Raw genomic sequence first — 27,164 nt, forward strand, 5'->3', positions numbered from 1 at the left:
GCTTCGACAGCAGAATCACCTGTGCCTCCAGCAAAGAATCAGGGAGGCACTTGTGTTCAAGGCAGTAGCTAAACAAATTTTTAAGTCTAGGCACCAGATCCTCCAAATGCAGAAGTCGTCAGGACCTGGAGACTTACGGGGGTGGAAGGACCTAATGGCTCTTTCAATTTCCTCTGCAGTTATGTCAGCCTCCAAAAAGTCCCTGTCTGTCGCAGATAGCCTCCGGACATTCAAAGATGCCAACAACCTGTCCAGCTCTATCAGATCATAAGTCGGTATGGGGGCATACAGGGTCTTGTAATACTCCACAAAAGTGTCGAGGATGTCCGTCGGGGTTGTTAGAAAGTCTCCCTGAGCATTTTTAATACAAGGAATATTTGTTTGTGCCCTCTGCTCCGCCACCAACATGGCCAGCAATTTACCGTTCCTGTCCCCTTGCTCGAAAATGGATTCTTCTTCGTCCTAGACGTGTGTGTTAGGTCAGAGTAATGGAGTGCCAAAACACACCTCGTCTCCAGTAGTTCACCATAGGTGACAGACTGATTGCTCGCATGCGCCATGGCACACACCCTTTCCCTGTCCTGCAATTCCTGTTCTTTCTTATTATGAGACCTATTATGAGGCCAAATCTCTGTCAGGGAAGCTGCCGCTGCCCAGGCAAAAAGATCAGCCGATGCCACCCTAGATGCATTGGGAGGAGTCCAAAGCAGTAGAGAGGATGGCATTGAAATCCCTGGCTATAAGGAAAGGGAGATGCATGTAGGGCGCTAATTTGCCCAAGAGGTCATACAGGATCTGAATCTGGAAGGGAGGTGGAATATAGACATTAACCAAGACCATTTTGCATGTACCTATATCAGCAACAACTACCAAAAACCTACCACCCGGGTCTGAGATCACATGGTGTATGGTGCAGTGCCTTACTAATTAAAATTGATACTCCCCTGGAGTAGGTAGAGTATGTGGCGTGTAACGCCCTCTGTATCCAGGCTCTGCGCAAGGCCAGTACCCAGCTCCCATCCAGATGCGTCTCCTGCAAAAACACCACATGAGGACTGATTGGTTTTAGAAATTGAAACATTAAGGCTCTACGGAATTTATCATTAAGACCTTGAACATTCCAGGAAACTACATTAAACATTGATCCCACCATCAGCCCCCATTTGACCCGTTAGACAGGAAGTGAAATACACATAGCATTGGTGAGAAATACAGTTGAAAGCTTAAGTCAGACATGGAACTATGCACATAAAAACTACCTTGGAGGGCTGCACTTATTAAACCTCTTACCCTTTGAACCCCATAAACACCCTGCTGCCATGTAGCAAAACAAAAAAACAGGTACACGCAGCTTATCCCCAAACTGTGTCCAAAAAAAGTCCTAGAAGGCATGACCGTGATGGGTCAAAAAGGACCACAAGACAAAAGGTAAAAACTTAGAACCAAAAGAGTCAAGGTATAAACCAAAGAGTCCAACTACTTATGGACAGCGTTTACGTGCCTGGAGCTTCCCACTCCGTCTACGACCAGTCTGTCCTTGTCATGGATAGCCGGATAGCCTGTACCTCTCCGTAGCTCCCACCATCTGATGTAGCCAGGTTTGGGCAAAGGATATAGGATGACATGGAAGGTGGCACCACACCGTGACAAGGAGTCTGCTTAAATGTGGACATGAGAAGTGGACAACAACCGCCACAGCTTACCCCCCACCCCCAACCAAAAGGAGGTCAGGCTCCACAACAGGGCAGTGAAATCTCAGCTCGACAGGGGATTCAACTTGTCAGGGAGCCAAACCATCCAGAACTCGATAGCATCCAGAGAGGGCAAAAAATAGGTGGCCGAAGTTAAACCCGCCTTGAAGTAACCAGATATGTCGCGACTCGCCGATCAAAGCGACTGTAGCCATGAATCCGCTTCAGCAGGTGAATCAAAGAATTTCACCAAACTCCCGTGTTGCACCCACAGGCGACTGGGATAAAGTATGGAGTATTTAAGATCACGTTCACGAAGCCATCTTCTGATGTCTGTAAAGGTCTTGCGTCGTCTCTAAGTCAGCCGAGAAATCAGGATAAAGGTGCACCACCGTGTTCTCGAAAGGTAGAGTTTGATGTTTACGGGCTTCACGCAGGATACGGTCCTGGTCCTGAAAGTTGAGAAAGCGTACCAAGAAAGGCCTGGTGGACCCCGACTAGTCGGGACCCTATGGGCCCTCTCCACCATATATTTTGGGGGGGGAACATCCGTCAAGTGAAGAAGTGACTTAAAAAAATTCTCAGAAAATTCAGTCGGTTGGTCCCCTTCCGCCCCCTCCGGTAGGCCCAGGACCCTGACGTTGTTCCTTCACAAGCGATTTTCTGAGTCATCGGATTTGGCCACCAGAATCTGAACCATACGCTGCAGCACATTGATGGCCTCATCATGGCGGCGAGTAGTGTCCTCTGCCGCTGAGATTCGCGATTCGGTTTCAGAGAGTCTGCCCCTGAATTTATCAAAGTCTGCTCTTATAAGAGATTGCATTCCTCCGCCAGATGATCTATGCGGACCAACAAGGAGGTTCTACTTTGCTCAATCGCAAGAATAACAGTGGTATCATTTGCTGGAGGCGATGTAAGTGCGGATGGTGCAGCCTCTTGCGGTGCTGCCTGCTCCATGTCCGCCATTAGTGCCTTAAATTGATTAAAAAAGTCACTAGGATTCTGCACAGGCTGCAACGATGCCTTCTTAGCCGCAGACTTGCCTTTGGAGGGCATGAGGAAAATAAGAAGCAAGCTGACCTTGCGTATAGTTGTGTGCAGAGAGGAGGGTATACCTCTTTAAAAGTACTCAACTTCAGGGAGACAGTGTTGGCTGTTAGGAGGGCTGAAGGTACAGTTCTGGTATCCCCCAAGAGCATCAAACTTCTAGAAGCTTAGCAATATAGTAAAGAAACAGTCTTATAAGGCAATGAGTGGTTTGTAATTTTGCCCTTTAAGGGTGCCCAGTCATGCATCTAGCAGGGAAGTCAGTTGGGAATGTCACCAAGGCTGCGGCCTAATCCCACCACACACCTCTCCACCGCTCCTAGGCGGACGCTTAATGCCCCCCGAGTTCAGGACTCACCGCCCCACAGAGAAAGGAAGAGGGCCTCCGCAGCCCTGACAGACCTCCAGAACGGCAGATTCCGCCGCCGCGCGCCCGTTTTGCGGCGGTGTCGGCTGCGGTGGCTCCAAGACACAGCCAGATCCATCCCCCACCGGTGCCTCCATCCCTCAGCCTGCCGGTTCAGCTGACCCGTGGGGCTCCGTACTCCACCGCGGCCGGTCCGGAGGCTTCACAGGCCGCAAGATGGCGGCCGGACACAGCAGGCCAACTAGGCCTCAAACCACAGGGCCCAGACGAACCTCTGCTTTCAACAAAATGCCTCCCGTCCGTCCAGCAGGATGCCTCGGATGTAGGGGAGAGGTTTGGAGCGTTCCCGGGTTCGTTAGTTAGGAGGATGATTAAGTGTAGGATGTCAGGAGCTCCAGCACCACACGTCCTCCTAGGCTCACATCCAGGCACGCCCCCGATCTGGTAATTACTTGACTGAGTTCCCCAAGTACCCTTGGGTGCAAGCCATCTGGTCCAGCTGATTTATTAATGTGAGGTTTCCCAAGTCTAATTCTAATTCTGTCCTCCATTAGCCATGGAGGTGCTTCCTGTGATTTGTCACAAGGATAAACACTGCAGTTTTGTTTACCCCCCCCCCCCCAATTCCCTTGGGAAGACCGAGAAGAATAAATTCAATTCGTTCGCCATCTCCCCATCCTTATGTTCTTCCTCATACGTTTTGGGGCCAATATGGCCCATCCTCCTTTTTTTTAAACTGTTTATGTACTTAAACAATTTCTTGGGATTTTCATGTTCTATCTTAGCTGCCCTAATTATGCCCTTACATTTCATGTTGCATTCTTTATGAAGTTTGATGCTGAGGATCCCTCAACCCTGTATTATTTTTGAAGGCCTTGTCTTTTGCTTTTATATGCTTTTTATATTACATTAGTGTTAAAGAGGAAGTAAACCCTGATGAGTTTACTTCCTCTTTCATTCCCTGCAAAGGCAAAGCATAATGTACTACTATGCATCGCATAGTAGTCCATTATGTGTCACTTACCTGACACAGGAGCCAGCGAAGTCGCCACTGTCCCCTGTAGTCCGCCGCATCCATCTTCTTGGTGGGGTCACGCAGCTCCACAGCTGTCATTCGGCGAAGCCGCGATAACGTCACTCCCGCGCATGCGCACGGGAGCAGACACGCGCGGCAGCTCCGTCGTTGAGAATGCCGCGCTCAGTGCGCCGCTGTCTACGGCGCATGCACCGTAGACAGCGGTGCCCATTTTCGGGCAAATATCTCCTAAACCATATAGGTTTAGGAGATATTTCTTGGACCTACAGGTAAGCCTTAATCTAGGCTTACCTGTAGGTCAAAGTGGTTTGTAAGGGTTTACAACCACTCTAAGCCAGCCAGGACTTTTGTTCGCTCTTTTAAAAACGTATTACCCAATGGCATGCACTGGCTAATGCCTTTATTTTTATATGCTCTTAAAGTGAATCCATCTCTCCTCCGTGTCCTTTGTTCCTAAGATTTTGTGAGCAGGTCTGTATTGTCGGTAATCAGATCTAGCAACGCTTTTTTCTAGTTGGTGCATCTACCATCTGACCCATGAAATTGGCCTGCAAGACATTTAGGAAGTGTTGCTTGGCTTTACTCCATATTCTGTCCATGAATACAAAGGTGGGGTAAAAGGACCATGCCCCCCAGCTCTCCCGCTTCTATGCATTCCACAAGGCCATCACCAGACAGCCGTGTGCATATAATATTCCTTATAGGATCAGAGCACTCTGGGCAGAGCCAGCCCATCAAATGCTGCAATTGAGCGGTTATGAAATAAAATGGGTTTGGCACTATCAGACCACCTGAATCCTTTGCTTCCTGTAGAGTTTCCAGCTTGATACGTGAAACCGGTTTGCTTCACATAAATGAGGAACATTGTATTGCATTTCTTAAACACATTGGTAGGGATCCAGATGGGTGCATTGTGAAGTGCATAAAAAAAGTTGCGGACTCCAAATCATTTATCAAGTTATAGCAGCCTACCACCAAAAGATGTAATTTAAGCCAGCTAGCTGTTTTTTCCTGAAATTTCAGAAAATATGGGTTTATATTAAAGTTTAACATAAAAGGCCTAAACTAGGGTGGATAACTATGCCCAGGTACTGAAACATGTCTACCACCTAATTTGTTCCACTATCTGGAGTAAAGGGCAGCACAAGATTATCCTACGGTAGTAGTGTGGACTTGTCCCAGTTTATTGTGAACCCAGAGAAGGTCCCAAACTTGTGTATTAATTCCATAGAACTTGTCAGTGAGACAGACATGTCACCTAGAAAGAAAAAAAAGTGTGCATCATCTGCATACAGTGCCAACTTGTCTTCCATATCACCTTGTTTAAAACCCACATATAGCCGTGTACCCTCTAATGGCTGTGGCCAGATCAAATAGTAAAAGGGGACAGCAGGCATCCCTGCCTCATACCCCTGTGCAGATCAAGGGAGGGGTTAATGTGTTAATTCTGATACAGGCTTTCGGCACCTTATATAGCAGTTTGATTCAGGAAATCAAAATCTGCCCCAAGTTGAATTTTTCCCACACCTGCCATAAGTAATGCCATTCAACCCTATCGAATGCCTTAGCAGCGTTGAGTGAAAGGATGGCTCTCTGACAGCCGTGGTCTCTGGGGATCTGCATATTCAGATATAGTCGACTACTACTGTTTGCTGTAGATCCATTAGGTATTAATCCTACCTAGCGTCACAGCAATGACCTTAGTGAGCAGTTTTAGATCAGTATTTAGAAGGGAGATGGGTCTATAATTTCACAGGAGGAGCAGAACGTAACTATGACAGGCAAAAAACAGAGGCATGAGTGGGATTGAGAACCTCGGCCAGTGTAACAGATGAGCAGAGACACAGACACGCAAGTAGTTATACCAGAGGCAATCTCCCAGGTATACACAGAACTTTAAGGGCAGGTCTGTATGAGGAAAGGCGAGCTAAGTGACCACAGATTTAACCCCACAGCTGCCAGGCAGAGCCAAGTGGGTGGCTCACAATTAACCCCTGAATTGCCAGTCACCACAGTCCTAACGCCCAGAAAGAACACAGGTAACTGCAGAGTAAAAAATATAAAAGAAAAAAGGCTCCAAATCCAGGCGATCTCTTCCATGTTCAGTTAGATCTCCACCTCTCAAAAGGTTGCCTACCCCTGGTCTATAGGATGGGAGCGGGGTTCAGGATCCTTCTCTGGCTTCAAAAGGACCACTATCACCACTTTATGCTTAAAGCCTGGCAAAGAATCTTGGGAATGCGCATCAATCGTACAGAGTAACTCAGGTAAGAGTACACTTGTTAAGCCATCGTTAACTGGGGATTTAGAGTTGGAGAATGTGGCCAGCGAACATTATCGCTCCTTAAAAGGCGATAGATGCATTTAGTTGCTTTTTATTGCCCCCCCCCCCCCCCCCTTCAGGAGTTGAATGCCAGCCAGGAAGTCAGACAACTCAACTGCAGGGTAAGAGCTGAGGAATAAACATCCTGAAAGAATGCACAGAACCCCATCAGAATGGAGGGAGTATCTGTAACCACTTGAGTGGGTGACGTGGCCAATCTGTAGGACCAGGGATGGTTGCTGTGACCTGGCCATCACAGCATGGCCAGTTTTCTCACCCTCTTCAAAATGTTTGAGGGGGTAAAAAAATGCTTGCATTTAATGTACAGTGCAGTAAAGTTTGTGTATCTAACCACTTCCTTTCATGATCAGCTGCAGAAATTCTCCCTTCATCTACAGTTGCACTGCCATCTTTTGGTCCATTGCTGCGATTGCCTACATTTGGTCTTAAATCACTTTAATGCACATACCTTTAATGAAAGCTTATAGGGTATCCCACCCTACACCAGAAGTGGCCGAATACTTATTAGCCTCTAAAAGTTTTGGATTTGAACCTACATCTGTTCAGTGCCAGTAAACAGGTGAAGCCAAAATGGATTCAACTTCCAATGGATGGGTAATTTAACCTCAAGTAAATTTAAACCGAGTAGCACTGAAGACTGGTCAGATAGGCGCCTGGCCAGGTATGAGACCTCAGGGTCATAACAGTAGGTCATGTCATTGCCCAATGCAAATCTATATAGGATAGAGTAAAGTGGGTTAGTGAATCGCATGAGAACTGGGCCATGAGAGGAAACTTACATCTCCATAGATCTAGTAATCCAAGTTGTGCTATATTACTTTGCTAAAGCAGTATGTGTTCTGGGGCCCTGAGGGCAGTATTTCTTGTGGACATCCAGTGCACTGTTAAAGGTCACCCAAAACATACACTGGGGTCTGAGGATGTTTAGCCAGAAACCTGGACAAACATTGCAGTACTGCTAAAGTAAAAGATGGAGGAATGTAAACCCTAGCAATTACACAAGCATGAGATACCCATCAGAAAAATAAATCTGCCCTCAGTCTGTGTGGGCGTCAAGTTTAGTGAATGAGTCAGTCCTGGAAAATACACCAACAACTCTTGAGTATCACGTATGCACAGAATGGTATTGCACAGGATATTTCAATAGATGTAATAGATTGGTAGTGTCACCAGTGAGAGGAGTCTCCTGTAAGCAAATAGTGGGAGCTTTGTGAGAGACAAAAGTAAAAAAAACTGTAGTTTAGGATCATGCAAGCCTCACATTACAGGAAAGGACCGATTTTGTATAGTTACTCAAATAAAACCACATTTGAAGAAATCCAGGGCCATTAGGGCATGTCGTCTGCAGCCTGGGGATCTGCAAGAGCAGTCAAGTAGCACACCACAGATTCCTATGTGCAGAAGGTACTCTATGTAACTGGCCTTAGTCATCTTAGTCTGGATAAGAGTAGATTGCGGTAAAATAGAAGAGCAATGCGTCTTGCAGAGGTGTTGCCCACCCAACCAGGGCTTAAAGAGGAAAATGAACATTTTTTTTTTTTCCTTGAAGGACATTCCCATTGGAAAGCCTTCCAAAAAGGTGCCCCGCAGGGCTATGTGAGGAGCGACTAGGGAGGGCTGGGACCTCTTGTTCTCAAAGTCAAGCACAAGGCTTGCTTTTAAGAAAAAGAAAAAAAGCGGGGAAAGGTTATTTCTGCCAAATGTGTCAGCTAGCCAAGTTTCAATAAAGTCAAAAGGGTTCTTTCCCCCAGATTTTTCAGACATGCCGACAATACAGATATTACTACAGCGCAGCCTGTTCTCCATATCCTCAAATCTAGCTGCAGTTTGTCATTTTAGCTGTTATTTGAACATCTTGCAAAAGTGGATGCAATTCATCCTCTATTGAACTTGCTCTACCCTCCAAAGCAGTGGCCCCTTCTCCGATTTCTTGCATGTCATGTCCAATATGCAATTTACCCTCCTTCATACTTTTAACTTTTGCAGATAAATCAGTGAGGAGCTATATGTACTGCAGTAGGGATTTCTTGCAGAGAGGGTTCTCTACGCTCAGAGGGGTCTGCTATTTCGTATGGAGAGAGAGGGGGAGAAAGAGGGAGTGTACTCAGTGTGGTCCCATGAGCGGCTGCCGCCATTTTCTCTGCTACATGTTGCTTCATGTGCTGAGATTTCAGAGGAGATGTTCTTTGCTGCGTATGAGGTACAAAGATTTCTGGCCACCTGGATCATAGGGATACTTATCAAGCATGAATGCCACTGAGTTTTGTCTGTCCTTCACTGCACACTGCTGGAGCAGGGATCCACCATGTTGGATCTGCCACTCAGCAAGAAAGTTCTCCGCCTGCCTCATCCCTACCTTAGGGGGATTTCGACCGGAAGTTGCTGAAGGGGTAGCTCCACACCAGGAGCGAATGTCTGATCAATGTATGCCAGTAAACTCACTCACAATAGGATGAATGGTGTCAGGATACCAGAGCTGATGTAAAGTATGTCTTCTGACATGTACAGCCAAGCCAGGTTCCCTTGAACATGTGTTTAACGAGCACATATGCCGAATGCAAAATGGGTAGGCAACATTACCGCTCATGGAAGACCTTTTGCTCATGGGGATACTCACAATTTTAGAGCCCTGTGACAATAAGCAACACTGTTTTAGGCTCGTTGCTGCCTCTAAACATGATTTGCGCCACAAACCTTACACGCAAAAGTCTAAGTCCTGCAATGTGCCTGCTCTTAGAACTCAGCACCACCAGATTCTGTGATACTGCAGACGCATACCCTTTGCCAAACAACTGCCCACGCTGTTAACAGTCACGTGTTGTACTGCCATTTACAGACTCCTTCATGTAGCGCCCCCCCCCCCCCCCCCCAACACAACACTCTAGATATTTTACTGCCAGTAATGCAGATTTTTATATAGTTACTGGTGTTTATTCATCACAGCCCCTTACAGTACTCATAATAATTTACTGGCATTAACGTGGATCATTTTATTGGTGTTAATTTGTCACAGTAGTTCTCACAGCATAAAGCCCCTAGTACAGTGATGGCAAATTTTGGCACCCCAGATGTTATGAAACTACATTTCCCATGATGCCCATCCACTCTGCAGTGTAGTTGAGCATCATGGGAAATGTAGTTCCAAAACATCTGGGGTGCCAAGGTTTGCCATCACTGCCCTAGTAGTAGTCGTCACAGCCCCAAACACACATGGTGCCAGACAGCTGTAGCCCAGCATGCGGTCTCTTAAAAGCAACCCATGCTCCTCTATGGTAACCCAAACAGTTCCTCCCCTGCCTCCAGAAATGTAGGTTTTATACCTGCTCCTCATTAGTAGAATAGCTAATAAGCAACCGTTGGAAATAAAGGATATTCAGACCTATATGTATTAAAAAATAAATAAAATCAAACCACCCCACACACAAACATTTTATAGAAACCGTTTTATTCCAATGGTTTTTACATAGTCACGGTCTTTTGTCATTCCCAATTTTAAAAATTTGAACATTTAGTGGGTGGAATGTACAAGTCAATTTACGGTGTTCCAATAAGTGATGTTAAACAGTCACTTGTCTTGGTCACTTTCAGATTAGTCCAGTGCTGCATACACAGTACTGGTTAGGTGGTAAACAGCTGAATGCCAGTCACTGAACAAAGGCAACTGGTAAAAAGATCTTCAAGCTCAGGCAGATCGTGATGGAAGAGCATTTTCTGACCTGGTAGGCTCTATTACTCTTTAGCAATTCCAAATGGCTTCTCTACCTCGATTTTTCCACAGTCTACAATGACCACATCTTTCAGAGGCTTGTCTCGGGAATCAGTCTTTGTGGATTCAATTTTTCTAACCACGTCCTATAGAGAAAAAAAATAATAAATACAAAGTCCAAAAAAAAATAAAAAATAAAAAAACGCATTGGAAAATCTGCCAATCATATTCATACATAGAAACAAAATGGAGTGTTAACTATAAATACATAAACAATGCTTTGTAGCGGTGGGTAAGAGCCGGTTCACAGGGGCAGCACGACTTGCACATGACTTCAGCGGTGGCTTGCAAAATGACTTCTGTATAGAAGTCAATGCAAGTCATCTGAAGTCGCCCCAAAAGTAGTACAGGAACCTTTTTCTAAGTCGGAGCGACTTGAGTCGCTCCTATTAGAATGGTTCCATAGTACAGAATGGGACGCGACTTGTCAGGCGGCTAAGTCGCCCCTGTGTGAAACGGCTCTAAGTGGCTAGCACTGCTGCCTAGCAGCACTGGGGCTGCTGGTTTGATTTCCAACCACACTACTGCATGGAGTTTGCATGTTCTCCCTGTGCGGATTTCCTCCCACACTCCAAAGAAATGCTGGTAGGTTAATTGGATCCGGCCTAAAATTGTCCCTAGTATGTGCATGAATGTGAGTAAGTGACCTTAAGACTGTAAGCTCCTTGAGGGCTGATGTGAAGTGATGCAATAGCCGATGGGCCCTCTTACTACCAGACATTTGAAAGGGTTAATATGAACCTTCCTCCCCAATGCGAGAATCAAAGCAAATTGGTGGTTCCCCATGAGTAAGCTCTAGGGGTGGAGCAAAACAGAGGCGTAGCCTGGCAGGGGCCCAGGCTGTGACCGCCATACATCACACAGGAGGTCTTGTTTTGATGTGAGGCTGATGGGACAGCTGCTTACTTTCCACCATTGTCCAAAGCATAGACCAGCTCCTTTCCTGCCCAGCAGAGTCTAGCATATTTCCAGACAGCCTGAGCGGGGGCGGGGGGGGGGGGGGGGCGCACACACACACTTCCATGGTTTGCAGTGAGAACAGTTAGTGGTTCCTATATCCAACTGGCTCATTTAGAGCGAGTGCAGATATTGTGGTATAGTTCATCTGTAAAGATGCCGCCTTCCTTGATACATACACATTTTAATAAAACCATATGGTTGAAGTGAAAAACTGGCACTGCAGTTTAGAGCATAAAACACTATATTACCAAAAGTATTGGGATGCCTGCCTACACAAGCTTTAAATGGCAGTCCAGTCCTAGCCAGTAGAGTTTAATATAGAGTTGGCCCACCCTTTGCAGGCACAGCTTCAGCTATTCTGGGAAGGCTGTCCACAAGGTTTAGGAGTGAGTCTATGGGAATGTTTGACCATTCTTGCAGAAGCACATTTGTGAGGTCAGGCACTGATGTTGGATGAGAAGACCTGGCTTGCAGTCTCCTCTCCAATTCATCCTAAAGGTGTTCTAACGGGTTGAGGTCAGGACTTTGTGCAGGCAAGTTACTCCACCCAACACTTGCTCATCCATGTCTTTATGGACCCAGCTTGTGCACTAGTGCACAGTCATGTTGGAACAGGAAGGGGCTATCCTTAAACTGTACCTACAAAGCTGAAGCATGAAATTTTCTTAACTATCTTGGTATGCCGACTCCTTAGGAGTTCCCTTCACTGGAACTAAGAGGCCAAGCCCAAGCCCTGAAAAACAACCCTACACCATAATCCCCCCCCCCCCCCCCCTCCCCACCCCACCAAATGATTTGGACCAGTGCACAAAGCAAGGTCCATTAAGACATGGATAATAGAGTTTGGGTTGGGAACTACTGACTGGTCTGCACAGAGTCCCGACATCAACCCAATAGAACGCTTGCGATGAGAGGAAACTGTGAGCCAGGCCTTCACGTTCACATCAGTGCCTGCCCTCACATATGTGCTCCTGGAAAAGTGGTCAAGCATTCCCATAGACAATCCTAAACCTTGTGGACAGCCTTCCCAGAAGAGTTGAAGCCATTATAGCGGCAAAGGGTGGGCCAACTCAATATTGAACCCTATGGACTGAGATGCCATTAAATTTCATGTGTGTGTAAAGACAGGCATCAATACTTTTGGTAATATAGTGTACCTTGAATTGTCAGCAGTGTTAAAACCCCCCAAGTTTTATACATGCAAGTTACAGCAGCAGGAGTCTGCCAATTTCGAAAAAGAATGTTTCTATAGCCTTTTCTTTGCACTTCCTAAAGAGGGAAAAGGCTGCAGCGGTGGTATACACTGAATTTAAAAAAACAAGAGTAAATCTCCCGTTCAGATGTCTGACCAATCCTCAGGATAACACTGTAGTTAAAATAAAAGTATGTCTAAACAGGTTGTTCTACAATGATACACTTTCAAACCAATGTACAATTAGGACCGGAAATTCTTACCTCTCCTTCCAGCACTTTACCAAACACCACATGCTTTCCATCTAGCCAAGATGTCTTTACTGTGGTGATGAAAAACTGAGATCCATTTGTGTCCTTGCCAGCATTTGCCATGCTCACCCACAAAGGAGCATAGTGCTTCAGCTTGAAGTTTTCATCAGGGAACCTGTCCCCATAGATGCTTTTACCTAGAGGAGAAAGACATTCTTAGTATTACCTTTTCCATGTGTTTATGGGGAATGAGGATGTTGCAAGCATTGCTGGAAATGGTAGCCAGTATATCAGTGTTGATTACAACTTACTTGCGTCTTGCAGGCCTACCATAGCCATGATTACACAGGCAATTATAATTTTGCTACTGAGGGAAACGTTTGTTTACATCTTACTGGCAGCAGAATATTATTTCTGTTGACTACAGAGTTGCTGACTACTGAACGGGTTTAAAACCATTTAGTGAGAGAATATGGGGTCTAATTGTTGACCACTTCTCCTGAAATAACAGAGCTCATATTTCCTCACCCACATATGTCTCTTCCCTTAAACTTGCTTGAGCAATGGCACCACCATCCACCCATTCCCACATGGTGCTAGGTGTTATCCTGGATTCTGAACTCTACTTTTGGCCCCACAACCAATCACTTACCAAAGCTTGCCACCTCAACCCCCGAAACATCTCCAAATGCATCCCTTTCAACCAATTAAACTACAAAGCTCCCGATTCACTCCCTGGTTATCTCTTGCCTTGACTACTGCAACTCCCCCCTCATTGGCTTAACTTTAAATAAGCTATCCGCCCTTCAGTCCATGAATGCTGCTGCCAGACTCCTCCATCTTATAAACCACTCAGTGTCTGCTATCCCTCTTCTGCCAATCCCTATGGCTGCCACTCACCCAACAAATTAAATGCAAAATACTAATAGCTTACAAAGCCATCTTCAACTCTGCCCCCAGCTACATCACTAACCTAGTCTCAAAATACCAAACTAATCGCCCTCTTTGTTCCTCCCAAGACCTCCTAAGTTTTACCCTGTAATTGGTCTCAACTGTTGCAATCAAGAAAGGGTTAAAAAACAAAAATCAAATGTCGGACAACACTGACCTCCTGTACCATCTCCTCTAGTGAAATCACCACCCTGAATCATGAAGTCTTTGATCACACGGTGGAATTTGCTGTTCTTGTAACCAAATCCTTTCTGAAAATGAGAAAAAAAGATTTACTATAAAAATTGTGAGAAAAACAGGTCTACATTTAAGGGTATTTAGCTGAGTTTTGAACCCTAAAAACCTTCACTAGTACAACTGTTGGCATTAGTGCAAAACTCAGTTTACATTGCATACTGTAGCAGGCAGTGAAGATCAATCATGAAATGGACAGCACGCTGGCCAAGTGGTTTGCACTTGCCTTACAACACTAGGATTGGGGGTAAGAGGGACCTACATGAACCCCTGCAAACCACTGGCTCAGAATTGGGTGCGTAATGCAGCATCTGAACAATTCAATGTACTCTGAAAATCAGCACCACAGCGTGTTTTTAAGCCACTCTAGAAAGTGTGAGTAAATGAATATTACATGTCAAAAAGTAAGTTTGTTCACAATACACAGATATTAACATAGTCAACAAAGCATCACTCTAGACATCGGTCAGAAAGGGTTCTAATGCTTTATGATGACTCTAAAGGCCTGAGCCTTATAAATGGATCATGAGTATACACACACACACACACTTAACTAGCCTAGTTACTAAACTATCACACCGACTTAAAGTGGTTGTATACCTCAAGACACGAAATATGAACAAAACCTATCCCTCTACAGTGTGTACTTGTCTCCATTAAGAGCATTAAAAGTAATTTCTGTCTGCTGCTTTGTTCCTCTGCCATCTGCATGAACTATTTCTGACACGTTTTCCCTGACACCAAGAGAAAAATGGTGACAGGGGAGAGACCCCCAGCAGATTAACAGCCTTAGCTCTGTTTGAAGGAACAGCTTATTTCAGCACTTTATATTTTTGGACTTTAAAAGGCTGTGTAGAGAGTAGAATACTGCAGATAAACTGGTACAATTTATGTAGGAGAATTTGACTCATTAGGGTGCATTATCTGGGGCTATTCACTTTACAGGGTAAGGGTTTACCACTTACAATCTAAGCAAAAATACATTTTCTACCCAATTTACTTTTGTTTTACTACACCGCATTCAAGGCAGCCCAGGATAAATGAAGACTGTCTAGAAAGTGCACTTCAAGTCTTAATTTCAGTCTTAAAGAGGAAGTAAACTTCCTCTGCTAACATTTACCTATAGGTAATAAGGTAGAGTAAATAAATGGTACACATTTAGGAGATATTTACATTACATGCAGCCAGTGAAATCACTGGCGCATGCGCTCTGAAGGACCGACCACAGGTGCTGCAAATGGCAGCTCCCATGCTACACAGGAGCAACATCATCGTGGCTTCAGCCAAAACACAGAGCCAGAGCCCCTGAACACAGAAGGGAAACAGGTGAAACTAGAAGCGGCTATAACGCTGACATTGTGGCGCTGGAACAGCTTAATTTTAAGGCAAGTTTCATATACTGTGCTAGTATGTCCAACAGTATACAACCGTTAATAGTCTGTAAAGACAAGATGCAGCCGCCTCGGACTGCAGATATCAAAGAACTGCAGCTGTAGAATTACACTCTGGCTTTCAGTCATTTATTAACAGAGCCCAATGAAAAGCAGAAACCCACAGCAGCTAATCATCCCTTGTGTATCAATAAGGAACAAAGACTATTGCAGCATGATTGCCAAGGATCAGTAAGCGAGAAGGACCCTCAAATGTAATCGACTTACCTCCCCAGTTGACAGTGCAACAAAGTTATCAACAGTCTTGGGACAAGTTTTACCAAAGAGGCCAATGACTACTCTTCCGATTTCATCATCCCCAATCTTAATATCAAAGTACACCTGTGTGGGGGAAAGGACAAGAAAACAAGTGATGTTGAGCAGTCAATGTGAAATATAATTAAGAACATAGAAGCTTTATGAGACTTTGAATGTTTTGTTCACTGTGCACTATTGTTTAGGATTTCACAAATGTTAAAAACTAACATTAAGATAAAAAGTTCTAATCTTTAATGTTTTGTTCAATTCACAGAAAGGATTAACGCTGAGCCTTGATAATCACATAAAATTCAGTTATCCCCTGACATTTAAGCAAATCCAAAGTTTAGTACAACATTTTTGAAGATTAACATTTGCAACAAAAGGTGGCTGAATACTAAATCCAATATAATAGGGTGATACTTGACCTTTGTTCGTTGACAATAGCGCTAAGCTTAAGGTAACCTTTTACGGTCCTAGAACTACATAGGAGTATCAGATTCTGGTACATGTAATGCTGAACAATAGAATAACGGGGCATTATCGGTTTATGATTTGTGTTCTCATTAAACCTGTCTGTAATCCAGGAAAATAAAATGCCATCAGATAACATTCTGGTACACCCCCCCTAAATCTATACAGTATTTTCCAGGTTAAAATAGCCTGATAAGATTAATGCTTTCTCCCCCACATGAAAAAAATTCAATGCTTCTTTGCAGACATGCCAGCTGAAGCTGATAAGACCATTCCAAGGCCAGAATAAATTAAATTAGAACTATAGGAAAATTTCTCACCTCCATGTCGGATAGAGTAAGGGAGGGTTATAACATGTCAGATTTTTTTGGCTATCCACATCCCATCGTGGAGATTTCCCTTCACTTCCTGTCTCGTCCCATAGCCAAACAGAAAATCTCTGCGAATTAAGGAAGTGTACCCATTGGAAAAATTCCCCTCTTACTTTTCTGGGGACAGCAAAAAAAATTGGGATTTTCTTTTACTTCTGCTAATTACATCGGATTGAATGTTTTCTGGTGGGCCGTTGGGGTATACAAGGGCAGTGACGATTTCCTCCTGGTAGCCAAGGGTATGGGTCTTTCTTTGGATTTTCGATAGATTACATACGTGTTGTATATGGCCAAATTAAAGAAATAAATTGAAATTTTTTTTATACCACTTGTATGTTCTTGTGGCAAGGTAGGGTTCGAGCATCTGGTCGTTCAAGTCGACACCCCCCATGAACATGTTGTACTCATGGATACAAGTTGGTTTTTGTATTGGGCCATTCCTCCTGGTGATCTCAACGAATGTGTTGTGGATCGAAGAAAGCATGTACACATCCATTCTGTCCCTCCACTTCACAGCCAAAGTTTCCACGTTCCGTAAACTCGCCGCTTCGCCTTTTCTTAACTTTTTGTTGACAAGGCTTTTAGGAAAGCCCTTCCGGTTCATCCTTATGGTGCCACATGCTGGAGTTTTTTTTTATGGAGGTTGCGGAACAGGGGTAAACTTGTGTAAAAATTATCCACATAGAGATGGTAGCCTTTCTCCAGGAGTGGGTTTATGAGTTCCCAAACAACTTTCCCACTCAATCCGATGTATTCGGGGCAATTAGGGGGGATGTAGCTGAATGTCCTTCCCTTCGTATATGAAGGAATACGTATACCCTGTGGCTCGGTCACACAATTTATACATTTTCACCCCATAGCGGGCCCTTTTGGAGGGAATAAATTGTTTTAGGCCCAGCCTGCCAGAAAATTTGATCAGGGACTCATCCACACATGTGTTGGTCTGGGGTAAACAACTGGGGGAAGATCTCAGAAAAATAATTAGCGGTCAAATTTTGTAAAGTTTATCAAAATTTGGGTCATTTCGGGGAAGGCACTGGGTATTGTCGTTAAAGTGTAGGAATCTCATTATTAGATATCTAGTCCGGGGCATTATTGAGGAAAAGATGGGCATGTGATAGATGGGGTGGGATGACCAATATGCACGTATTTCATTTTTATTGCCTAGTCCCATACAAAATGTGAGGCCCAATTTTTTTTAAACTCCTCCACTGTTAGGGCTCTCCACTCGTAGGGACGGGCATAAGAGGATGTTGGGTTGCTTTCAATAAATTGTTGGGCATATAGGTTGGACTGGACCACAATCGATTCAAGCATGTCCCCGGTAAAAATTAAGTGGAAAAAGTCCATCAGGGAAAAATTGTGTGTGTCCACCTGGACTCCTGGGTTGGCAGTGAAAGGGGGAACGTTAGCTTCTCCTGAGTTAGGAGGAAGCCACAAGGGGTTCTGGAGGGAATAGGGAAGGCTGGCATGGGACCTAACCCTTTGGGGTCGAGTTGACACACTGGTACTTGGCCTTTGCTGAGGTACTGCGTTGCCGGTGGATGGTACCACCTCCTCACCAGTACGCCTTCGTCTGACGGGCGGACTATCATCTTCCTCCTCTGAGGCTGCCATTGTACCGCTGCTGAGGACAGGCTCGTAGTCCACGTCAGACTCACAATCTGAATATGAGGAGGAATCCTAAGCGGGGAAGCTGACAGATGGGGGGGGCGGGGGGCTAATGACTAATTTGTACAGTGGAGGGGAGAGACCGGATGGAAGCAGCCATCCTTGCAATACTCCAGCCATACCCAGACAATATTAGTGGGGGAGATTGTGGATATTACAGTGGGGACTATATGGTGGTGGAATTTCACAGGTTTTTGCAAATTAAATTTGCTGATCCGAAAAATGATCCGATCCCTGACTGATCCGAGGAACGATCCGATACGTGATTTTTTTGATCCGTTGCACCCCTAATGGTCAGTGCTTCTGAAGTGCCAGCAAAGCTTTGCAGGCAGTTTTGACCCTTTTTGGCCGCTAGCGGGGGGTTAAAAGCGCCTGGCTAGCAGCCGAAAAGCGCCACTAAAAATAGCGGCACTAACGCGACACCCTCCCCCTGGCCCCAGTGTGAAAGTGCCCTTACAGGTATATGGCATTTAAAAGTGTGTGCATAAACTCGTTTTACTAGATAGAATATTCATTTATTCCAGCCACTAGAAAGCATTTACGTGTATTTTACATTTATGTATTAAAGTAGTTGTAAACTCTCCCTAGTCACTTAACTATAGGCAAGCCTAGAAAAAGGCTTACCTATAGGTAGTGGCAATATATCCTAAACATGCACCGTTTAGGAAATATTTCACTTGTAGTGCGCCAATGATGTAATAGGTGCATGCGCCGTGAAGACCGACCTCCGTGCCATTTCATCTCCCAGCATGTGTCATTACTGACGGCTCCCACGCATGTGAGGTCACATGGCTCCGGCCAGTCACAGAGCCGACGTGCGTGGCGAAAATGTACACAGCCTGCACAGGGGACAGCAATGTATTCATTTGCAGGCAAGTGTCACATAATGGGCACAAAATGTTTGAAAAAAATTGTATGCAGTTAGATCTTTGTTAGATCAACCGTTGTTTGCGTTAGATCTCAGCAGAAGAAGCAATATTAACACTTGTTTGCTGGGGGATGGCCAACCTGGCATCAGCCCCCCCATCAAAAAATTGACCAGTTAGCCATTTTGGAAACTATTTGTTAGATCCGGTAAGATCAAGTGGTTTTAACGTTAGATCCAACAGAGGATTAAAAGTGATTAAGGGGGGGCCAAAAATCATTCAGGCTAATAGATATTCCTTCGATCTGGCAAGATCAAGTGGTTTTAACGTTCGATCTCGCATCATTTCAGAGATATGCCACATCAAAATAGATATTAGGTTGTACATATGGACAGGTTAGCCCCCCCTTATCAAATTTTCTAGCCAAAAATCATTCAGGCTAATAGATATTCATTAGACCCAGTAAGATCAAGTGGTTTTAACGTTAGATCTCACACCATTTCAGAGATATTCCACATTAAAAGATATTAGGTGGTACATATGGACGAGTTAGCCCCCCTTATCAAATTTTCTGGCCAAAAATCATTCAGGCTGATATTCATTAGTCCCAAGTTTGAGTATTTTTCCAGTTGGTTTTGTGCAGAGAGTACTATATCTTACATCTTATTAATATCTTCTACCTTACGAAGCCAATCAGCGATGGCCGGGGGACGATTGCTTCTTCCAATGGAGTGGGATGCAAGACTTTGCAGCGTTCAAGAGGTGTCTTAGAATGTCGTTTTTATAGAGTTTGGCTGAGATGGTGGAGACATGTAGCGGGGAAAAGGGAAGTGGGATGCATGGACCTTACCCGTTTGGCTTAGGGCCCTAAAAAAAAACATCTGGGGTTCCACACCAGGGAGGAACCGAGGGTTTTCTACAAAAGGGAGCAATGGGGAATCAGGGGAAAAAAAGCCAGGTCTATGTGTGGACCAGGGAGCATATGCGGAGTGTCGTACCCATTATGGGGTGTGACTTCAACACAGGTGGTCATAGCACCACAGAGCCCCTGGCAGCAGAATGTCAGTCTGGGCCTATTTCAGTTGTGCCCACAATTTAGATTAACTTCTCCTAACGAACTGTTCTGTATTTTGCTTACATTAAAATAAAACATTTCACTGATCAAACTGCAACAAGCTTTTATTCCTACTTTCATTGCGATTATTACTGATTTCTGCCATGTGCATGCTAGGTTTAATGCAATAATTTCATCTAACAATTATCTACTAACCTGCATGTTTTTGCCAGAGAATTGCATATGTACTACCTAATCTCCATTTTAATGTGGAATATCTCTGAAATGATGTGAGATCCAACGTTAAAACCACTTGATCATGCCGGATATAATGAATATCCATTAGCCTGAATCAGTGCTCGACAAAACCCGGTCGCATTGGCGACTAGAATCAGCGACCTTGCGCCTGGGGCAGCATAGCTGGGGGTATCCCGTCTCCGTGGACCCCCCCCCCCCCCGCGCGATCGCATCGGGCCGCGCAGCAGGCGGCCGGTAATTGAGCCCCCGGCTTTGAGGCCTTCTGTGATCCTATGGTTCCTTCTGGAATCTGGCGCCCTCTTGTGGTGGCCGTTGGAATTACAACCAACAATGCTAATTGATTTCCTGCCAGTCTTTCTCCATCCCTTTACTTAGAACCCCTAAACAAAAAAAAAAAATATATAATATAATATAATATATATATATATATATATATATATATATATATATATATATATATATATATATATATATATATATATATATATATATATATATATATATATATATATTTTTTTTTTTTTTTATTATTTATTCTAACACCCTAGAGAGTAAAATGGTGGTCGTTGCAATACTGTCTGTCACACCGTATTTGCACAGCGGACTTACAAGCGCACTTTTTGGGGAAAAAAATTTTATTTAATAAAAAAAAAAAGACAACAGTAAAGTTAGCCTAATTTTTTTTTTTTATATTGTGAAAGATAATGTTACGCCGAGTAAATCGATACCCAACATGTCACGCTTCAAAATTGCGCCCGCTCATGGAATGGCGACAAACTTTTACCCTTTAAAATCTCCATAGACGTTTAAAAAATTCTATAGGTTGCACGTTTTGAGTTACAGAGGAGGTCTGGGGCTAGAATTATTGCTCTTACTCTACCGATCGCAGCGATACCTCACATGTGTGGTTTGAACACCGCTTTCATATATGCGTTCGCTTCTGCACGCAAGCTTGGCGAGACAGGGCGCATTTAAAACATTTTTTTTCTTATTTTAACTTTTATTTTAATTTTTTTCACTGTTCTTTTAAAAAAAAAAAAAGTGTGTCACTTTTATTCCTATTACAAGGAATGTAAAAATCCCTTGTAATAGAAAAAAGCATGACAGGTCCTCTTTTATATATGAGATCTGGGGTCAGAGAGACCTCACATCTCATATTTACACTAAAATGCAATTTAAAAATGTCCCTCTAAGAGCTATGGGCAATGACTTGGAGACAGGTGGGGGGCTGGGGGCTATCTTCCCCTCACTCGCCTCCATGTCAGGCCAGGGACAGGTCCAGATCGCCGTCACGGACCTGGCTCCTAACTTTTTTAGCTGGCTCCTAGATTCCAAGCAAATTTGTCAACCCCTGGCCTGAATGATATTTGGCTAGAAAATTGCATGGGGGGGTCAAACCCGTCCTTATGTACTACCTAATATTTTGATGTGGAATATCTCTGAAATTATGGGAGATCCAATGTTAAAACCACTTGATCTTACCGGATCAAATGACTATTAGCCTGAATAATTTTTGGCCAGAAAATTTGATAAGAGGTGGCTAACCCATCCATATGTACCACCTAATATCTATTTTGTGGAATCTCTGAAATGTAAGATCCAATGTTAAAAACCACTTGATCTTCAAGGGTCTAATGAATATCTATGAACCTGAATTTTTGGCCAGAAAATTTGAAAAAAGGTGGGCCAGACCCCCTCAATCACTCAAGTCTATGTGAGATCTAACGTTAAAACCACTTCATCTTACCGGATCCAACAAATAGCTTCCAAAATAGCTAACTGGTCGATTTTTGGAGAAGGGGAGCTGATTACAGGTTAGTACCCACCCCGGAAATAAATGTTAATATTGCTTCTTCTGTGTGAGATCTAACGTAAGCAACGGTTGATCTAACAAAGATCTAACAATCTGCATAAGATTTTCTCAAAAATTTTGATATGGGGGGGGGGGGGGCTAACCACATAGATCTCTGAAAGTTATGTTTTTCAAGCTGCTGGAGGGAAGTAAATAAATTAACCATTGCTACACCCGAATCCCTGTTAACTTAGATTCCTTGCAGCGTTGCTACATTGGATCTCTTCTTGCCAAAATGTATTTATTCCTTAATATCCTTGTGCCATGTAGTGACCACAATGTGCAATGCTCCCCCAATCACTAAATTCATCATGAGTGAACCCATCTTTACTACTACTGCCCATAATACAACATTCGACCAGAAGAGAAAATGGCTTCAAGCGATTGTAAAAGAATCTTTTTTTTTTTTAAAAACATACATATCATACTTGCCTCCACGAAGCAGCTTGTTTTGTAGAATGGCCCCGAACATCCTCTTCTGGTGTCCCCTGGCAGCTCCTCCCCACATCAGATAACCCCCTAGGAGAAGCTCTCTCCCGAGCAGGTTACCTTGCTGGCACACTCCCGAGTCCAGCATTTTCGTCCAGACACAAATGCCGCACTCTGCCCTGCATGATTTATTTGACTTCGGCAAGAGCCAATGGCTGCGTTGCTATCAATCTATTCAATCAAGAGCCAGAACCCCATGGAGAGAGGGACAGTATGTCGCCGAGGAGATAAAGGGGCTCAGGTAAGTAAAATGAGGGGCCGGCGACTGCCAGGTGTTTTCTTCCCTTCATCTTACAGTATGCATTAAGGTGAAAAAACATGAGGGTTTACAACCCCTTTAAAGTGAAGTTCCACCCAAAAGTGGAACTTCTGCTTATCCCATTTCCCCCCTCCGGTGCCACATACTGTTTACAGATATCCTGTCCCCACTTCCAGGAGACTGTGCCACAGCCAAGTACATCAGAAGCGCGGCCCCCGGCCCCCTCTGCCAGGCCAGTGAGGCTAAAAAGGCTACAATGCTGGTTTCCCCTACCAGAAATGGCGGCGGCAGCACCCTACATAAAAGGGGCGGGTGGAACTCCTCTTTAAAAACATTAAAGTGGTTGTAAACCCTTACAAACCACTTTGGCCTACAGGTAAGCCTAGATTAAGGCTTACCTGTAGGTCCAAACAATATCTCCTAAACCTTTATGGTTTAGGAGATATTTGCCCGAAAACGGGCACCGCTGTCTACGGCGCATGCGCCGTAGACAGCGGCGCGCAGGCGCACTGAGTGCGGCATTTCCAAGAATGGAGCTGCCGCGCGTGACGACTCCCATGCGCGGGAGTGACGTCATTGCGGCTTCGCGGAATGACAGCGGCGGAGCTGCGAGACCCCACCAACAAGATGGATGCGGCGGACTACAGGGGACAGCGGCGACTTCGCTGGCTCCTGTGTCAGGTAAGTGACACATAATGGGCTACTATGCGATGCATAGTAGTCCATTATGCTTTACCTTTGCAGGGAATTAAAGAGGAAGTAAACTCATCAGGGTTTACTTACTCTTTAAACCCCATTCTTACAACAGCTGGCTAGTTTACACAAAGCAAATTTACATGCAGTTTTGCCAAACCAATAACTACGCACTTTATTGTGCGATAGAGAGACCCCCCATACGTGCAACTACATTTGGAAAGGCTCAGCTCAAAGTTTTACACACACGTCTCATTTTCAAATCTCAGCGAACACAACAGGAAAAGTACATTTCAGTGTAAGGCAAGTTCAGACAAGGAGTTAAAGAACAGAACTGCCTTATTTAACACACAAAATTACCCAATCACATGCAAGTAAAAAAAAAAAAAAACACACAAACAGCATTTTTGCTTGCATATGATTGGATGATGGAAGTCAGCAGAGCTTCTGCTCATTTATTAAGCACTGGAGGTTATCAGCATTGTGCCGAAGGGGAAAAAACTGCCGATAATAGCAGCCGAGCACGCCCGTGATTTTACCTCGTTTATGGTGTGTTCTTCCATAGGTCTTGTGACTCAAAAAAATGCATCAAAAACACAAGTGCATTTTTTATAACATTTGTGCGTTTTCAATGCTTTTTAATGGGGAGGCGTGTTCTGCTAAATATGCACCAAGCAGGGATTTTTAACACCGTTTCAAAAAGGTGCCAATAATAGGTGACAAATTCATATTCATTTAAATTCATGATTAAAAAGTCAACTATTAACATTTATAAATGAAAAATCAGATTACATTTTTTATTTTATTTTTTTTAAAGTCAGTTTTGGTCAAGTGCCTGAATTTTTGGTTTCAGCACGGAAATGTAAATTCCGACACACTACTATTTGCCTTTAGTAAATCAACCCCTGAGGCAACCTTTAGTGGCAGGAGAGCGCCAGCCACCACGTGCAGGAGCAGCCACACTACTGCTAGAGAATTCATTCATTTCATATGAATGCGCTTTACCCCTTTCACACTGGGGATGTGCCAAATCAGCGGAAAAGTGACGCTAGTTTTAGTGGCACTTTACCGATGTTTTGAAGGCGCTTTTCAGCCACTAGAGGGGCAATTTTACCCCCTGCTAGTGGCCAAAAGGTCAATAGGTTTGGCACCACCTGTGGTGCGGCACTGCCAAATCGCTTTGGCAGTGCTGCCCTTTCTTTTAAATGGGCAGAGGGTATTGGGGGCGGTGTATACTAGCCTAAGATGCTGCTTGCAGGACTTTTTTCCCCCTCCCACAAGCGCACAGCCATAGTGTGAAAGAACTTGGGCTTTCACACTGGCGAGCCTCGAGAAGTGCTATTTTTTAGCACTAAAACGCCTGAAAAGCGCCTTAAGGCTACATTCACACTGGGGCGGTGAGGGCGTCGGTGATAAAGGGGCGCTAGTTTTGACGGGGCTTTTCGGCCACTAGCGGCCAAAAAAGGGGTTAAGAGAATCCGTGTAGCACAGCTCCTGAAGTGTTGCCTATTAATTTCAATGGGCGGGGCGTTTTAGAGAGAAAAGCTCAGTCCTCGGGGCAGCGTGAGGGGGGTAGCTCGGTCCTCCATAGGGAGCTCCGCATTACCTTGACGGTAACCTTGGGTCCCTTCTTCTTCTCATCGGCTTCGGACGCACTAGGGAAGAGCAGGAAAATGACGGAGCCCGCAATGAGGGCGGCAGCGAACAGAAGCTTCATGTTCCTCTCCAGCAACCGCAGCATCAAAAGAGACGAGCGGCCGACAACCGGGAGAAGAAGAGGGACTGCAGACGTGACGTCACCGCGATAGGGGCGAGACCAATACGAGGAGGACGGGGGAGAAGGGGCGGAGATTCTTTAGGCAGTGTCACGTTTACTGAACCATAACCGGACAGGAGTAGACCGGGGGTCGTGTAATAATTCATAGCACAGCTCCCCTCCTCATAATAATGAACTCATCCGTATCAGTAGTGTGGTTCTGAGAGAAAAATGAATAGAGAGTTAACTGTGTGCGCTGTAATTAGCCGGTGTTCTACATTTCCAGGCGTCTCCTCATAACACAGAGCTGGAAGCTGTGCGGGTGCATAGGACACCGGACTGTACCATTGTTGGAACCCCCCCTGCGACTCCTAAACTCGTGCCACGTTACGTCTTTTGTATTGGTTTGTAGGTGCAACCAATAGCAGGCCGACATGAAAGCCCTGTCAACCTATGGGAAGGGGCGCTGCTCTAGCGGACCCGTCCAGAGGAAGGAGGTACTGGGGGGAAGCAGGAGCCAATGGAGGATGAGGAATTGATGTGAGAGGGGCGGGGTGGTAGGTGGAGCCTAGAGCGTGCTTGTAATAAACCCGGCAAAATTAAAGAGAGTGTTTATTAGTAATGTCCTCATCGGATGTATTGTTCCAGGTGTACACGTTCTATAGAGCGGCACGATGAGAATAAACAATATTTGGAGTGGAGGGGTGCAGCCATGACAGCTCACACTACAATCATCAGAACAATCCCACCGCCTCATGTACACATCTCCAGTCCTCTACATCACAGAGCTGACAACGAACTTTAGTATGGCTCCGCCCCCCGGCCCCGCTGATGCGGCGCATGCGCAGATGTACCCACCACTCCACCCAGCCTTTTGGTCCTGGTAGCTCTATCAGCACACGTGAACATACAGTGGAATTTCCATGCATGCACAGACATGGAAGCTTTCACATTTCCCTATTAGCGGTCTGTGTGCAGATTCTGGGTACCCGACGTATGTACAGATCTGTCACAGGGCTCTCCAAGGATCTGAACCAGGGGGTGGGGTGGGCGCAAAGTCTTCCCTAGGCGCGAAATACGGACAAATTAAAAAGCTTGTGAAGGCTGAAGGTTTTTTTTTACCTTCATGTTTTCTATGAATGAAGGTTAAAAATACAAAACAAAAAAACAACAACCTTGTGTTGCTCCTCCCCCCCACAGTCCCCCTAATACTCACCTGAGCCCCCTCTAGCCATGTGCATAGCAGGTCGGCTGTCCCAGAACTCCCTCTCCTCATTGGCCATTGGCTCCCACTGCTCTCAATCGCAGCCAGTTAGCCAATGAGGAGAGAGTGGGGGCATGGTCAAGGCATTGCTCTATGTGTTTTATCGCTGCATAGGGCGGATCTCGGTAGCGAGCATGCACCAGTGCCCCCAGAGCGAGTGGCTTGCTATTGGGGGCACTTGTCAAGGGGGAGGAGCCAGGGACCTGAGCACAGTGGCGGTTGGAGGAATTTTTTTTGGGGGGGGGGGGGGACAAACAGTATGGTCGGTCGGTAGCACTTACCCCATCACCACCGACTTCCCCCTGCTCAGTGGCGGGGGGCCTCCCGTTCTCCTGCTCTCCATCCCCTGTGGCTTCCCATGCTCTGTTGCCTCCCATTCTCCTGCTCTCCACGGTGGCGGCTTCTATTTCCTCCCTCCTCGGCGGCCAAGCGGGAGTCTTCTCTTTTCAGCCAATCAGAAGACAAGTCTCGCACCTGCTTCTGATTGGCCAGATTGAGGATCAGTGTTCCAACAGCAAATATTCATTCGCTGTTGTAACACACCTGGGTGGGCTCCAGGCCCCATGCTCTGCAACCCCAGCTCACCCTATTTGAAAGCCTATTAGAGCCTCTGGCGCTTCAAAAAAA

The 27,164-nt window shown here is 45.1% G+C and overlaps 1 protein-coding gene across 1 annotated transcript; it reads right to left on the reverse strand.

The window, feature by feature from the left end:
* Nucleotides 1-9,916: 9,916 nt before the first annotated feature.
* Nucleotides 9,917-25,308, reverse strand: PPIB (peptidylprolyl isomerase B). Its single transcript, XM_077471269.1, has 5 exons — nt 25,124-25,308; nt 15,501-15,614; nt 13,766-13,859; nt 12,670-12,854; nt 9,917-10,340 (listed from the first exon to the last, which is right to left on the reverse strand). The coding sequence occupies exons 1-5, from the start codon at nt 25,256-25,258 to the stop codon at nt 10,218-10,220; spliced, it is 651 nt and encodes a 216-aa protein (XP_077327395.1). The 5' UTR covers nt 25,259-25,308; the 3' UTR covers nt 9,917-10,217.
* Nucleotides 25,309-27,164: the final 1,856 nt, after the last annotated feature.

The sequence above is a fragment of the Lithobates pipiens genome, unplaced genomic scaffold (genome assembly GCF_037356315.1).
Source record: "Lithobates pipiens isolate NorthernLeopardFrog02 unplaced genomic scaffold, aLitPip1_a1.2 Scaffold_8, whole genome shotgun sequence".
Lineage (NCBI taxonomy): Eukaryota > Metazoa > Chordata > Amphibia > Anura > Ranidae > Lithobates > Lithobates pipiens.

Bases quoted from the DNA above. Each gene is read 5' to 3' on its own strand.
- PPIB (XM_077471269.1), bottom strand. From the start codon at position 25,258: ATGCTGCGGTTGCTGGAGAGGAACATGAAGCTTCTGTTCGCTGCCGCC. The intron at 13,860-15,500 runs GTAAGTCGATTA...TCTCATTTTCAG, and splicing joins TTGCACTGTCAACTGGGGAG to AAAGGATTTGGTTACAAGAA. The intron at 12,855-13,765 runs GTCAGTGTTGTC...TTTCTCCTCTAG, and splicing joins TAGAGGAGATGGTACAGGAG to GTAAAAGCATCTATGGGGAC.